The 17,076-nt window shown below is 32.5% G+C and overlaps 1 protein-coding gene across 1 annotated transcript; it reads left to right on the top strand.

Annotated features, from left to right (window-relative positions):
- Window positions 1–446: 446 nt before the first annotated feature.
- On the top strand, window positions 447–4,564 carry LOC126770401 (uncharacterized). Its single transcript, XM_050489798.1, has 4 exons — window positions 447–689; window positions 799–910; window positions 2,078–3,794; window positions 4,531–4,564. Exons 1-4 carry the CDS (start codon window positions 447–449, stop codon window positions 4,562–4,564), a joined length of 2,106 nt encoding a protein of 701 aa, XP_050345755.1.
- The last annotated feature ends 12,512 nt before the right edge of the window (window positions 4,565–17,076 follow it).

Below are 17,076 nucleotides of genomic sequence, written 5' to 3'. Positions count from 1 at the left end.
GTCGCTTTTTTAGGTGATGCCAGCTAATTTCATCACGGCGCGGCGGCCATACTCAAAGGAAGTCTCACTGTCAAGTCAGTTCAGCACATGCATAGATAATGTACATGTGTATGTGTAAACACAAACGCAATCTCTATTTCCACACTCTTATAAGCCGATGAGCGGTAAATCCGAAATGAACAAACAAAGATCAACCGTAGGACAGCATCACGTGCTTTCCGCTGCACGGGATTACTTTATTTGATTTTGTATATATCAATAATACAATTCATTTTAAATAATATATTTTGAAAATTGATGGGTATAATCTACCATGCTAGCAAGCGTTCAAGGGACGATGATACAGGTGAAGGCCTCACCTCACCTGGTGAGGTACCTGGATTTGATCCTGGTCGGAAAATGGAGCTTCGGGCAGCACTTTGTCCAACTGAGCCTAAAGCTCATCAATGCTGCTGCCGCCTTGGGATGACTCCTACCCAACGTGGGAAGGCCGGAATCATCATGCTGGCTTATACGCTGGTGTGGTGCGCTCCATGACACTGTATGGTGCACCCATATTAGTGGACGCTCTCACCGTGAAGACCGCAGATAGTCATAGCGGTGAGAGCGATACGAGGTTACCGCGTACGGTCTCGTGGACGGCGGTGACACTTCCCGCGAACGACCCACCCTGGGATCTCCAGGCGGAGGTGCTCGCGAAAGTCCACCGTTTCCAGGTGGAAGCCAGGGCGAGAGGCATCCAAGACCAGCGGAGGAGAGGCGAATCAGGGGTCTAGCTCAACAAGGCCTGATTTGCAGATGGGAGGAGGACCTGGTGTCTCCATCAGTAGGCCAGGCGACAGTGAAGGCGATCCACCCCCACTTGAGTCACTGCAAGAAAAAGCGACACACTTATTAAATGGCTGTTTCGGTAAGTACCTGTACGGGACAGCGAGGTGGGAAGTATCACTCTCCTGCCACGAGTGTGGTGCTATGCGCACCTTCTCCCTCCGTAAGCGGCGATGAGGCTAGTTGGATTCTCAATATCCCGGGAACGCAACTAGGATAGGCGTCACGGTTGCATGCGCAAGCGATCCCGTGACGCCCGAGAGACTGTGAGGGTACCGCTGGTTTTTAGTGGGTATTCCGGCCTCCCACCTCATGTGGGAGAAACGCGTAAATGCGTTTAAAAAAAAAACAGCTTACTTGTTAGGTCCTCGATGTTACAGAATTCATCACAACAATAGGTGCCTCTTTAAAAACACTATTTTGAAATTGTTTTTTTTTTTCTGTCTTCTTTATCGTGAGCTCAGCTGTTGGCTGAATATGTCCAAATGTCGTGTATTTCTATATTTTTTTTATCATGATTTCATTACGAGGAAGGAATAAACAAAAAATATATATCATCCTTTGACAAGTATCAAATTTGAATATATAATATCAAAACGCTCCTAGCACTATATTATGTGATAGAAAAAGGCAGACAGATTCATGCAATTATAATATATTATATTATAATTGCTTAAAACATACTAAAGTTTTATTTAAAACTAGCGGCCCGCCCCGGGTTCGTCCGGGTTGATCAAGTATTATTTATCTTAATATCACTTTTTCAAAATAAAATATAGCCATGTTACACGCCGATAATGAAGCTTTCTGTAGGTGAAGGAATTTTTTAAATCCGTGTAGTAGTTTATGAGTTTATTCATTACAAACAACATATTATAGACAACATTTACATAAAATATCTATTTGGGTTGATCTAACACGTGTTCAAAGATAAATATTAGATTTAGAAATGATAAATTTTCATGATAACATTTAGGATAACATAAAACAGCACATGATTGGAAACTAATTGCCTTCATATTTACACAAAAAGACAATAATATATCAAACAAAATTTGATGCGATAAAAAATAATAAGTATTTGATACAAAGGTCGAAAGCATGAATTTAAATCACACTTTCCACACGACAAGTCGCATATCAGTGTCTGTAACAATGCATTTATCGCTTATAACTATTCCATTTCTTTTTATTCTTACGACGTCTTTATCGAATCTGATACATTTATATAATAATATATCTAATACAGAAGACATCAAGGATTTATTTTTCAAGCACGCAATTGACTGTATAGCAGTTATCATTTACAAACATGTTCCTTGTGGCACTCTCATCACGGTCATTTCTACAACCACTCATACGGAGCCGTTAAATAGGTTATTGAGCGATAAAAACTGTTACAATTTTATTGAACGATCAATACAAACACAAAAATGGCTCATCAGTTCTGATGTTTATATAATGTCTTTAAAAAACAGTAGCCAACTATACTCAAGTTTGAAAGAGTTATCAAGAGATACAGCGTGGAATCCAACAGCACAGTTTATTATAATAATATATGACTCAAAATGGTCAGAATATGATGAGAACTTTAAATTACTCTTGAAATTCAACATTTATAATATTCTTCTGATTACAAATTCGGAAAATGGTGGATTCAAACTAATTACCTATAACCCATTTAAAAAAAATTCTTGTGGAAAATCCTTCGATAAAATAATAAGTAAAATAAATAACTGCGAAGTTGTGGACACTATCAGAGTGAACTACAAGCATTTAGAAGATAAATTTCGTAATTGTACAATCACTATCGCCGCGCTTGAATATGTACCACATTTTATGACGGAATCAAACAAGGAATACGCCTTTTTGGGAAAAAAATTGTATGGCATAGAGCAACAGATGCTTGCAAATATCGCGGAACGAGAAAATATAACACTAAAATATATTATCAAACCAAACCATAATGACCCCGGGGTCGTTTTACCTAATTTTACTGTTACTGGCTTCTTGAACTATTTACAAAATGATTCTGCCAGTATTGTTGCTGGAGGATATGCACAGATGAAGAATCGTCTTGAGATATTTGATTGCATTTGCGGATACGGTTACGGAACGTTGTTCTTATTTACACCAGTCCGAAGTGACATTAGTTGGAAAACAGTTTATCGACCATTTAGCGTTACTACTTGGAGTTTGATTTGTCTTTCATTTGTTTTTGTTTCTATTGCAACTATTTTAATCAGTCGATATTTTGGAGAAGGTAAACTTGATAAGAACTTACCGCTTAAATTATGGGGATATATTTTTGGAAACACTAGCTATAAATTGTCACGCCTGAAAAAATTACGAATGGTTGTCATTGTATGGATTTGGTTTACATTTTTAATCTCCAGTTTTTACAGCACAGCTTTATACAGTTTAATTACAGCCCCAGAAACCAGACAAGAAACGTTTACTCCAAATAATTTGGGCTCTTTACCATTGAAGCCCTGTATAAGCAATGGCATTTTTTTGTTCTTTAAAAATACTTACAACTTCAGTTTCTTTGAAAAATCTCCTAGTAAATGTCAACAATATATAACATTAGATATAGTAGCAAATAGCGATTTATTTTACACTATTGAAATCGATTATAAGTATTATATCAGAAAGTTTAAATATATCGATGACAAGGGCAACAATAAATTGAAAAAGGATCGCTTTGGAAATGATGTAATGTTTGCTATGTACACAAAAAAAGGATTCCCATTATTAAACAAATTTCAAAAATATGCTCACTACCACTTCGAAACAGGATTATTGAAAAAACAATTAGAAACAATATATCACTGGTATAACATAAGAGAAACCAAACACATCGGCCATACATTTAAGGTCATTGTTTTATCCGAATTTAGAGTTCACTTCAGTATATTGTTCCTTGGTTACATGCTTTCCTTCATTTGTTTTATTATTGAACTAAAAATTAAAGATGAATAATTTAATAAGCAACCAAGAATTCTAAAGTATTCTTATAAACTCAATAGCTCATTTTGGAGATAAAGGGAAACAATAAACATCCTGACTGAATAAATTTAAATATTTGGTCCAGCAGTATTCAAAAGGGTTAAAATAATAATTTATAATATTTTCCATAATGTTAGTGATGCAGAGACAGTACTCGATTTGTATTATTTAAAGTCATTCGATACTTTGTAAACAGTTTCTGTATTATTTCATCTAATTGAAACTGACGCTAATCTTTTACAATAATATGTATCATCTATGGTTATGCTTCTTGTTCCTATGAACGTACAGTTTTAATGACATGCTTAAATTGTTACACAATCAAATATTAATTGTCTCTCATGTCCTAATATTATCGTTTGAAATAAATAAATTCAATTTCAACGGTTGTATAACTTATATAGAGTCTACAGAATATAAATTATTCCATGAATGGATGAATGAATGAAATTCCATTATACAGAATATATATTTGAAATCTTTAAAATGTAAACTTCGTGCAAAAGTAACAATACATCATACTATATCGTCATAAGAAATATTCAAATCAACGTATTATTTTAACAGCAGTAGATGACTATTTGAAGAAAATATGACTGTTTATCATTTAATGTTGCTACAGTATAAATATGTGTATAATAATAATAATGTTGTATCAAATAATAAAAGGTGCTTAAATAACATCGTAAGCTTTAAAAGCTATCTTAAAAATATATATTATATATAAAAATAAGGCATATTGTTAATAACCCTTGAAGTTGATTGTTATACAGGCTAGACAAATATTATAGATGTATTGATTATGTTTGATAAATCAGTAAAATAGTAACTTTAATACATCTTGTAAAATGATTAGTGTCAAAAAGACTTTAAGCGAACCTTTATGTTACCTTTTTGAAGAAAGTAGTGTAGTTTGATTAAGATTTTTATCTTAATAAAAGTAATCCATTCGACAAGATCGAAACTGAGAAGGTAATCTGTTGTCTGTATTTATGTTATTATTATATTTGCTCTTATTGTTGACATGGTTAATATATAAATTAATTTGAATTCGGTGATTATGAGTAATAATTTTAAAAAAATAGTCAGTTTCATATTTTAATGGCGTCAAAGATGAATTTCGACCTTATAAGATACTAGTGTCTAGATCTAATGTCTTTAAGTATTAAGCACGCCTTAGTCCTCCATAATTTGATCATTAATTTTATTTGTCTTAATATTTTATTTTTCTTATTACTGTTACTGCTTTTTACTGTTGAGAATATCTTCTACAAGTTTTAACTGTTCTTTTAATTCATCGGTTATTTACGTTTTAATGCACAAGTATATGTTAAAAGGATGTAAATAGGGTTCGAATTCAATAATTGGCGTCTGTAATAAGCCCCTTTTTACTGCTGTCGATTTTAATACATCTGATGAATTTATAATTTTAATCGTGTATGTTTAATTTGTAATGCTTGCAACACTACGTAAAATACGGCTTGACTCATTCTCACTTATATTAAACTACATATTGTGTCATTTGACCAATGAACAACAATGCTTCGCATCATCTTGAAGAACCTTCTTGAACGTGTGGTGGCGGCGGCGTTTTGTTGTTTTGTGGAATTGCCCTAGGACGTCAGAGCAACTGGTTTAGGTTATAAAAAGTCTTGGCTATATTTTTTAGTTTTTATTGGTTACTTTGTGCTATGAAAACTATTTATGGATTTGTTCTGCAAGGGTCTATCTAATATAAAAAAATCTCGTATCACGGTGTTTGTGGTCGAACTTACTGGTGGTAGGGCTTTGTGCAAGCCCGTCTGGGTAGGTACCACCCACTCATCAGATATTCTACCGCAAAACAGCAATACTCGATATTGTTGTGTTCCGGTTTGAAGGGTGAGTGAGCCAGTGTAATTACAGGCACAAGGGACATAAAATCTTAGTTCCCAAGGTTGGTGGCGCATTGGCTATAAGCAATGGTTGACATTTCTTACAATGCCAATGTCTAAGGGCGTTTGGTGACCACTTACCATCAGGTGGCTCATATGCTCGTCCACCTTCCTATTCTATAAAAAAAAAAAAAAAAAAACTCCTCCGAAACGGCTCGACCGATTTTTATGAAATTTGTTATGTATATTTGGCAGGTGTGAGAATAGGTCGTTAAGTATATTTCATACCGCTAGGTGATAAGGGTGTCCCTATCCAGATTTTTTTTTCTATTTCTTTTTTATTTTGTATTTTACTTTGATTAAGCGTCAAAAAATACATATAACCCCAAATTTTCATGCTCCTAACCCATCATCATATTTTTTATCACGATTTTAGTACGAACAATGTCCAAATAATTTAATCGTCGTTTGTATTTCAAACAAAACGAAATAATTCATATGTCGAATGACAGATGGCGCTACGTCCGCCTCATCGAACTTCATCCACACATCTGTAAGTCATTCACGAGAAGCGTGGCGTCTTTTTGACATTACATTCTGCATTTGTTATGTTTCACAACGCAATGCGTGCAAAATTTTGTACGATTGTTTTTAATTTATAAGAAATATTATATACGTGTTTTATGATTGTAATACTAAAAGAACAAATACAAAATAAATTATCGGTATAACGATTTTGTCAGTAAGTACTAATTGCGTGTGTTTGTTATAGTTTTTTTTTATAGAATAGGAAGGCGGACGAGCATATGGGCCACCTGATGGTAAGTGGTCACCAAACGCCCTTAGACATTGGCATTGTAAGAAATGTTAACCATCGCTTACATCACCAATGCGCCACCAACCTTGGGAACTAAGATGTTATGTCCCTTGTGCCTGTAATTACACTGGCTCACTCACCCTTCAAACCGGAACACAACAATACCAAGTACTGCTGTTTTGCGGTAGAATATCTGATGAGTGGGTGGTACCTACCCAGACGAGCTTGCACAAAGCTCTACCACCAGTAAATGAATAATGCAAGCAAGACGTAAGACATTTGCCGTCGACCGAATAAAGCAACAAATATGAGAAATAGTAGAGCAGAAAGAACAAACGAATAAATCCAACAAGATAAAGAAAATGTGCCTGTGAGCATGTGCTCATCGGCACGTATCCGTAGTAGCAAGGCTGTTCCTGAAGTCCGTTCGCAAACGAAATATCGCAAAGGACTTCGTTCCTCCCCGGTTCTCGTCTTCCCCAACCGCACTTCTTTTTTTTGTTATCGTTTTAATTTACACGGGACATATCGTGTCTACATCACAATTTTATGGAGGAAAATAATGCAACCTTGAAATATAAGTTAATACATCATGTAAATGAATTCAAGAATACATACATTTAATATACACATGATTCGAGTGTTTACTATTTACATGCATTACAGAGAAATGATAGTATAATCATGTGCTCAGCGTCAAAAAAACTATCGAAAGAAAAAATAAACAAAATCAGTGACCATTATTTATCAAGCAATTATAACAATATTTAATTTATAGTAGACTGGTTTGATTATTTGAAACTTTTAAAGACATTTTTGATGCTTAATTTATTTTTAAAAGGTTTAAATTACTTTGACAATATTCAAAATAAAATCCTTTAGAATTAATCTCATTATTCTAAATCAAATTTAATTGTTTTATGCAGCAAGTAAAACTTAATTTCATATTAATTCTGTTAGCAGCGCCACCTTTAAGCAGACTATGTTTGTTTATATAGTTTGTGTAAAATAAATCATCTCGAGTTGTGTAAAATATTAAACTATATTGCAAAAAATATTTAGCAGTAATTCGATTTGTCTGTTTTAATTCGATTTGTCTGGAATTATAAAAGGAGTAATTTGAATTAATACATTAAGAGTCACGGCAAAATTAAAATTCTCGGGCAAGAAGAAAAAATATGGTTATGGCCACCGATGCGATAACGAAATAGCAATACAATAGCAAACAATGAATATGTCTAATGGACATTATTGAAATACATTGAATTGAGAAAATGAATGGTTGGTGGTTTTTTTTTTTATCCTTTCCTTTCCTTTTTCTGTCACAGATCCCATCCCCACAAACATACAATAAATTCGTTACTTTTTATTTAAAAACCAAACTATTCAGTAGATATAATTTATAAGGCAGAATAATGATCAATCAAGAAAAATGATCATCAATTACAGACAAACATTAGCAGAAGCAAAATCTCACAAAAAATCTTACTATCTAAGTGTTCTCTGAAATAAAGGTGTTATACAGGTTTCTGAAAAATAGACAAATTCTTATATGTATAACAGGCGGACGAGCAAATGGGCCACCTGAAATTCAGTGATCACCAACGCCCATTATAGACATTGTTGATGTAAGAAATATTAACCATTCCACATACATCACCAATACGCCACCGACCTTGAGAACGAAGATGTTTTATCCCTTGTCAGGCACAAGGGATAAAACATCTTCATCAAGTTACACTGACTCACTAACCCTTTACACCGGAACGATACTAAGTATTGCTGCTTACCGATACAAAATCCGATGGACGGGTGGTACAAGCAATATTTGACGAAGCCAACTATCTAATACCGGTTGTGTTTGTGTTGTGTCTTTTAGTATAAAAATTAACATTAATCATTCAAGGGAATGTTTGAAATACTTATTAAGTGCGAATTATTCGCTGCGTTTCAAAAATAAAACACACAGATGAAATGATGTAACCGAGGAACAATATACTGAAATGAAGTCTGAAGTCAGATAGTCATAGTCCTAAATGATGGACCAATGTGTTTGTTAAGTATATTATACCGATGATTTAGTGTTTCTTAATATTTTTTTTATTAAGCCCGTTTCTAAGTGGTAGTGAGCATATTTTTGAAATTTTGCTCGTAAAGGGAATCCTCTTTTTGTGTACGTAACATATATTAAGTCACTTTCAAGACTTTTTTTGTCCAATTTATTATTCCCATTATCATCAATATAATTAAGTTTTCTTATATTATATGTATGATCAGTTGCAATGGTGTAAAATTTGTCGCTATTAGCTACTGTGTCTAAATTTAAATTTCCTTGACAATTACTTGGTGATTTTTCAGAAATATTTACGTTGTAAGAATATTTAAATAATGTTCCAATGCTATTGCATATGCAGGCCTTCAGAGACGAGGAGCGCACAAACGACTCAGTAAATGTTTCGTTCTTAGTTCCTTTGGTTGTTAATAAACTATAGAAAGCTGTACTGTAAAAACTGGTGATCAAAAACGTAAACCAAATCCAAACAATAACAATCATTCGTATTTTTTATACGCAATAAATTGTCGCTCGTGTTTACAAGCAATTATCCCCATAACTTAAGGGCTAAGTTATTTTCTTCTGAATAATCTCTCAAACACGCCTTACTAATTTAATTTACGGCACTTACAAAAAATTAAGAAAGAACTACCAGTAGCCAAGTGGTAGCGCTAAATGGTCGATTAACTTTACTCCAATCAAACTCATTTCGGACTGGTATAAATAAAAACAATTTTCCAAAATTGTAACCCCAGATGCAATCAAATAGGCCTAGACGATTTTCCAACAATGCATATCCTCCAGCTACTATACATATTAAATCGTTTTGTAAATAACGCAATGAGCCAGTAACAGTTAAGTTCGGTAAAACAATTTCGTGTTTTTCTTTATTTGAACTTATTATATATTGAACCTTGTGATCACAGAGACATCTCTAAATATTCGCCTCTTGTACGTCATAATAAAGTCAATCTCGTTTCTAATCATAGCGTCTGGGCTTCGCCACGTCCACTTCCGTTGAGGCTGTTTCTTAAAGAAAGAGTTCATCAAGAACAGACCCGCTTTCTCCAGAAAGTTGACGAGCATTTTCCCCCTATGATACCTGCTTCCAAATCCGTGTTGTCCGACTACCGATTCGTTGCTAGTATGTACTCCCACTTTAGCGTTGAAGTCCCCCATGACAACATTGAAGTGGGCCTTTTGGGTGGTGTGCAATGCCTTAGAAATGTCTTCGTACATTTTTTCCACTTCATCAACCGAGTGTGTCGAAGTCGGTGCGTATACTTGGATAACCTTGAGGCTATACCTCTTGGTGAGTCTGATCACAAGATACGCTACTCTTGCCGACACACTGGAGATTTCTAAGATGTTGTCAGAGAGAGCCTTGTGGATCAAGAACCCGACGCCACCTTGGGATGGTTGGTCTCCCTCTCTGAAGTACATAAGATGGCCTGATTCTAAGGCTATGGTATCCTCTCCCTTTTTTTCGGATTTCACATAGCCCCAAAATATGCCACCTCATGTTCCTCAGTTCTTCTTCGAGCTGTGCCAGGTGTTCGTCGAGTCGTAGCGTGCGTCCGTTATACGTAGCTAGGGTCAGTCCGTGTTGGCGGCCTACCGTAACCCGGGGATTCTTAGCACCCCCTGCCCCACCCTTACCATGGTCATCTATGGTATTTATATATACATATATATAAATACCATATATTATATGCCACAGAACCATCTGAATTTTATGAATCATTTCACATGACTTAAAAAAATTGTATGGGATTATGCTATCGCAGACTGATTTTAGGATTATTCTCGCCTATGAAAGTGTAATTGGTAAAAATATGTATAAATCAATACTTAATTAGGGTTTAATTGTAAAAATGTATAATCCAATCTTGCATTGGCTGCATTGAACCTGACCACTTAGACATGAAAGTTTATGAACTATGAAGCTGAAATAGTATTTTTTATTTAATATGTCATTGCAAAACATTGGCAAGGACAAGTTATATATATATATATATATATATATATATATATATATATATATATATATATATATACAGCCGCCTCGTCAAAAATTGTCCTCAAAACAAATATGATAAATTATCTTAATTAAGAGCAAAGTTGCTTATCTTTAACTTGATTTTGCAGAAAGTGAATCCAGTTCATGGTGAAAAATAAAATATTGTATGTATAACAACATTATAACTTAAAGGGTCTATCAATGATTATAAACATGAATTGATTAATTTTTTATCGATAAAAAAACACTAAGTGACCAGTGATATTTATTAAATGCTTTAGTTTATTGAGACCAAACCTGGAAGATTGATTGAATTTACTCATAATCATAATCTAAGCCGAGATGGCCCGGTGGTAAGAACGCGTGAATCTTAACCGATGAACGTGGGTTCAAACCCGGGCGAGCACCTCTGAATTTACATGTGCTTAATTTCTGTTTATAATTCATCTCGTGCTTTTCGGTGAAGGAAAACATCGTGAGGAAACCTGCATGTGTCTAATTTCATCGAAATTCTGCCACATGTGTATTCTACCAACCCGCACTGGAGCAGCGTGGTGGAATAAGCTCCAAACCTTCTCCTCAAAAAAGGGAGAGGAGGCCTTAGCCCAGCAGTGGGACATTTACAGGCTGTTACTGTACTGTACTGTACTCATAATCTGAGGCTGACATTAGAGTATTTTTGTAACATATATTATTAAGAGAGGTTTAAGTGCTTTACATTGTCTTCATATTACAATATTTATTATTGCAACTGCGCTCTACCCTAACTTCATAGCAATCCTGAAGTCGAGATTCGAGAGGAATCCCTTACTTGCCAACCGAATTCATTGGTATAATGAAAATCTTTTCCATTATGTTTTTATCCCACGTTGCAAAAAATATTTCAAATGTCTCTACTAAAGGAATTTGGTAATTAAGATAATTTCGAGATGGTTGTAAAATAATGAGATTATTTGACATGTCTGTTACGTTATCCTCATATCATTATTTTATTAATTAGTAAGCCAACATTATAAATTAAGAAAAACATTTTCTTATCGCTTATATAAAAATAGTGTAACAAAATATATATTATAGACTAACTTAACATTCAAATAAAATATTTCTTTTTCTTTTTAGAATTTATTAACTGTAATATTAATTTAGTGGAATATATATATGTAAGAAGTATTTTTTTAATTCATAAAAAGTTTATCCTAAAAAGGTGTTATAAATTACTAACTAATATGAATAAGATTATTATACCTACAAATACAAATACCTACTATCAATACTTACAACAGTCTCTTGGACGAATCTAGTCCGATTTTTTTGTTAGCATCAAAAAAAGACTTAAGACTGTAGGCTGTCGAGTTCAGATCTTTGCTCGTAGACTTGATCAATGTTTTGTATGATATGCAACATTTCTCTAGGTGATCCGGAAAAGGCAATATCTAAAATATTATACTAGATTGATCCGTTTCAATTCCATTTAAACAATAATAATAACTTTGTTTCGTAATTTCCATTTTAACTATAAGTATATATCTTATATTAGTAATGAAATTATTAGATTTTTTTTACAACAGAACAGATGCTGTTGTACAAAATGAAAAGTAATTTTAGATCTCGCTATAGTGTTTATGAAAATTATTATGTATTTCATTCATTTTCTTATATATGAAACAATGAAGTTAAAAAATGAGTTCACAAATAGTAAGAGCCGAACACAACCTGAAACTGACACCTGAATCTTATGGATACAAAAATGTTTTTAAAAAGATTGATGAATACCTACTTATGAAATTAATTTAATATGAGAACTTTATGTAAATAATTAAAAAAAAAATAGTTTTATTTAAGTTAAACTAAAATTTTTGAGGAAGAAGTGCAAAAAGCAAAATTTATATATAGAATATATAAATATATTCTACGCTTACCCGAGAACCTTTGTTTACATGAATAAACAAATCAATCACTTTACTGTTGTTAATTATATTTGAAAAACATTTTGCTATTTAAAAATTTTTCACAAATATAGCCGCGAGCATTCAAAAAAATGATGTTGGCGCGCGAATTTGCGAAGTGAATTTCGTCGTCGCCGATTGGTCGAAATGATAATGTAATAAAAAGAGAGAGGGAGACAAATATATATATATATATATCCATAGTAATTGATATTTGTATATATATCAATTACTATGGATAAAAAGATCTAGGTATATGTTTCTCTAGTGTAGTGTAAAACAAAAAAATTTGAACTATAAGAATATAGTTACAATATATAAAGTTCGAGCTCATATCTACGCTCCGGCATACGATGGATTAAAGCATGTGACAAATTATTGGAGACAGTAGATATATATAAAAAAAGTCAGTAATTAATCTCTGCGTATCGGCTTTGCTTTAGATGTTTAAATGTTCATAATTAAAACAATCGTCAAATATTAGAAAATTAAGAAAATGAATATATTTCTTTCTGTGCTAAAACCTCCTGAAGAGGAGATTTGTGAGTTAACTTATAAACATGATGATAGCGGGAAATTTATTGTGCAGTTACCTTTTGAGGAATTCTAGTAAAATTGCTCATAGGCGATTTTATTAACTGAAAATGCTTTTTATAAGCTGATTAACTTATTTCTTCTTAAATATTCACAACAACATAACATACACGAATAAATTTTTACATTTTAAGTGTTTTCTGAAATAAAGGTGTTATACTCGTTTCCGAAAAAATAGATACAATCATTCGACAATGAAAGGAAAATCGAATAAGTTCAAAAAATACAAATCAGTAAAAACAATAAAAACAAAATATTACTTAAATAATTAATTTCAAAAATGCACAACTAGTGTCTGCCCGTGGCTTCGCCCACTATTATTTGATGTTATGTTTACAACATAAACCACGGAGCTGAGCCTGCCAATGAACCTGCTAGAGATGATGAATGGGTGGGTGCTCCACTGGAGCTTTGAGTCCAAGATTACTCCCAAAAATCTGGTGGAGGTAATAATTTCAAGATCAATATTGTTTATTTTTAAAAGCAAGCAGCATTTAATTTTTTACATTTGGCATAGTAAATATAACACATTTTATTTTTAAGCATTAAGTTCGTTGCTTGGAGAACACACACAACAAATAATACATTAATTCTATATTAACGTCAATAGATAATAACATAACAGACTAATTTCATACGATAAGTTAGTTATTATTCGTTGCAAGGATCAATACCACAATTAACAGCCATACTATTTTTTCTCCATAGAAACACGATAGAATGCATTTGTATTATACCAAACACAAACGAAATATCAAAAACGTTGTATTCTACGGCATTAGGTTTTGGGCTAGAAAACAGATAAGTAAATACGATTAAAGAATGTTATACTTCATTGTATACATTAAAGCATAATTTACATAATATACCTACTTGGGTTCGTCTACGACATTTAGTAAAGTAAATATTAGATTTAGAAATGTTAAATTTTCATGCATATTTAGGATAACATAAAACATCAAACATTTTTATACATCATAATTCCCTGTTCACATTAAAAGAAAATAATATATCAAACAAAATTGTTACGGTAAGGTATAATTAGTACTTTTATACAAAGTTCGATTACATGACTTGAAATCATATTTTCTACTAGTCAAGTCGCATACCAGTGTCTGTAACAATGCAATTAACGCTTATATCTATTTCATTTGTTTTCATTCTTACAACATCTTCATCGAATTTAATAAACTTATATAAAAATGTATCTAATACAGAAGACACCAAGGATTTATTTTTCAAGTACGCAATTGATTGTATAACAGTTATCATTTACAAACATGTTCCTTGTGGCACTCTCATCACGGTCATTTCTACTCCGTTAAATAGGTTATTGAGCGATAAAAACTGTTACAATTTTATTGAACGATCAATAAAAACACAAAAATGGATCATTAGTTCTGATGTTTATATAATGTCTACAAAAAACAGTATCCAACTATTCTCAAGTTTGAAAGAGTTATCAAGAGATACAGCATGGAATCCAACAGCACAGTTTATTATAATAATATACGACTCAAAATGGTCAGAATATGATGATATCTTTAAATTACTCTTGAAATTCAACATTTATAATATTCTTCTACTTACAAAATCGAAAAACGGTGAATTCAAACTAATTACCTATAACCCATTCAAAAACAATTCTTGTGGAAAATACTTCGATAAAATAATAAGTAAAATAAAAAACTGCGAAGTTGTAGACACCATCAGAATAAACTACAAGCATTTAGAAAATAAATTTCGTAATTGCACAATCACTATCGCTGCGCTTGAAAATGTACCACACTTCTTGACGGAATCAAACAAGGAATACGACTATTTGGGAAAAAAAATGTATGGCATAGAGCAACAGATGCTTGCAAATATCGCGGAGCGCGAAAATATAACACTAAAATATATTTTTAAATCTGACCAAAATGACCCCGGGGTTGTTTTACCTAACTATACTGTTACTGGCTTCTTGAACTATTTACAAAATGATTCTGCCAGTATTGTTGCTGGAGGATATGCACCGATGAAAAATCGTCTTGACATATTTGATTGCATCTGGGGATATGATTACGGAGGGTTGCTCTTATTTACGCCAGCCCCAAGTGATATTAGTTGGAAAACAGTTTATCGACCATTTAGCGTTACTACTTGGACTTTGATTTGTCTTTCATTTGTTTTTGTTACTGTTGTAACTATTTTGGTCAGTCGATATTTCGAAGAAGATAAACTTTATAATAACTTACCGATTAAATTGTGGGGATATATATTTGCTAACACCAACAACAAATTGTTACACATGAAAAAATTACGAATGATTATCATTGTATGGATTTGGTTTACATTTTTAATCTCCAGTTTTTACAGCACCGCTTTGTTCAGCTTAATTACAGCCAAAGAAACAAGACAAGAAACATTTACTCCAGATAATCTACGTTCTTTGCGATTGAAGCCCTGTATAAGCAACGATATTTATTTGTTCTTTAAAAATAATTACAATTTTAGTTTTTTTGGAGAATCACCTCGTAGGTGTCAGCAAAGTTTTACATTAGATATAGTAGCAGATAGCGATAATTTTTACACTGTTGAAATCGATTATAGGTATTATATCAGAAAGTTTAAATATATCGATGACAAGGGCAACAATAAATTGAAACAGATTAATTTTGGGAATGGTGTAGAATATGTTATGTACATAAAAAAAGGATTCCCTTTAAAAGAAAAAATCCAAAAATATGCTCACTACCACCTCGAATCGGGATTATTGAAAAAACAGAAGAAAACAATATATCACTGGTATAATATAAGAAAAACTAAACATATTGGCCGTACATTTACGGTTTCCCGCTTATCTGACTTTAGAATTCACTTCAGTATATTGTTCCTTGGTTATATCCTTTCCTTCATTTGTCTTATTATAGAAATAAAAAGTAAAGTTGATTAGATTTCGCCCTGTCTATCATTATTAAATTGACATTGGAAAGAAGAAGACGAAGTATCGATTAACTAATTACTTGCTCACTCATCTTTTTCATAATAAGAATCTTCAGTGTCTGTGTCTTGTTTCTAGGAACGTACAGTTTCGATTTCGATGGCTTACGTAAATTTCTGTAACATAAACAAATAAAATTTTATTTAAATTTTAAACAGTAACGTCGTTTGGAATTAGAGTTAGAGTTAAATAATTCAGTGTGTATACTTTTCCCATAGTTGTAATGAAAAATTAACTTAAAGCTTTTGGCTAGAACAGTATTGTTATGTATCTCCAAATAAAAGACGTAATATGCTTATAAAACTATTAATGGTATAATATAATTATAAGAACACAGGCACCGATTTGATAAAATACAATGCACACAAGTTCTTAACGCAAATAGTAATAAGATTGTATAGATTAGAGAAAATAGGATTATTTAATAAAAAAAACGTGCAAACAACTTTGTCCTTATGAATAAATAATACAATAACTTCTTCAATTTTATTTCAAATCGAATAGACTCCTCCAGTATCAATTGTCCCTTAAACTTTACAGACATTTAAACTATGATAACTCATAGTATTCTTCTGTTTTTCAAAAATGTGTATCTTTCTCTAAGAGATGTCAGTTTTCATGTTGAAAGTATGTTCTTCATTATCCATGTAAAGGTATATATTCGGATAATAGTAATATGAATATTTAAGTTACGTTAGAATAACAACTGAATATAATTATAAATACGACGCCTTCTAGAACGATTAATTTATCTAATAAAAATTGAAAAACATTTAAGTTATGTGATATATTTTTTTCTTTCTACGTTTTATGTATTTGTGATTCTACATATTTATTGAATTTTATAAATTAATACCATTGACACACAAACACATTAAAACTTGTTTATTATTTATAAACATTTTATCTCTTAACAGTAACAGCCTGTAAATGTTCAACCGCTGGGCTAAGA

Source organism: Nymphalis io, chromosome 8 (genome assembly GCF_905147045.1).
Source record: "Nymphalis io chromosome 8, ilAglIoxx1.1, whole genome shotgun sequence".
Lineage (NCBI taxonomy): Eukaryota > Metazoa > Arthropoda > Insecta > Lepidoptera > Nymphalidae > Nymphalis > Nymphalis io.
The sequence above is the reverse complement of the archived record's forward strand: the minus strand, read 5'-3'. Positions and strand labels throughout refer to the sequence as shown.

Bases quoted from the DNA above. Each gene is read 5' to 3' on its own strand.
- LOC126770401 (XM_050489798.1), top strand. From the start codon at position 447: ATGCTGCTGCCGCCTTGGGATGACTCCTACCCAACGTGGGAAGGCCGG. The intron at 911-2,077 runs GTAAGTACCTGT...TATCTAATACAG, and splicing joins CTTATTAAATGGCTGTTTCG to AAGACATCAAGGATTTATTT. The intron at 3,795-4,530 runs AATTAAAGATGA...CATCGTAAGCTT, and splicing joins TGTTTTATTATTGAACTAAA to TAAAAGCTATCTTAAAAATA.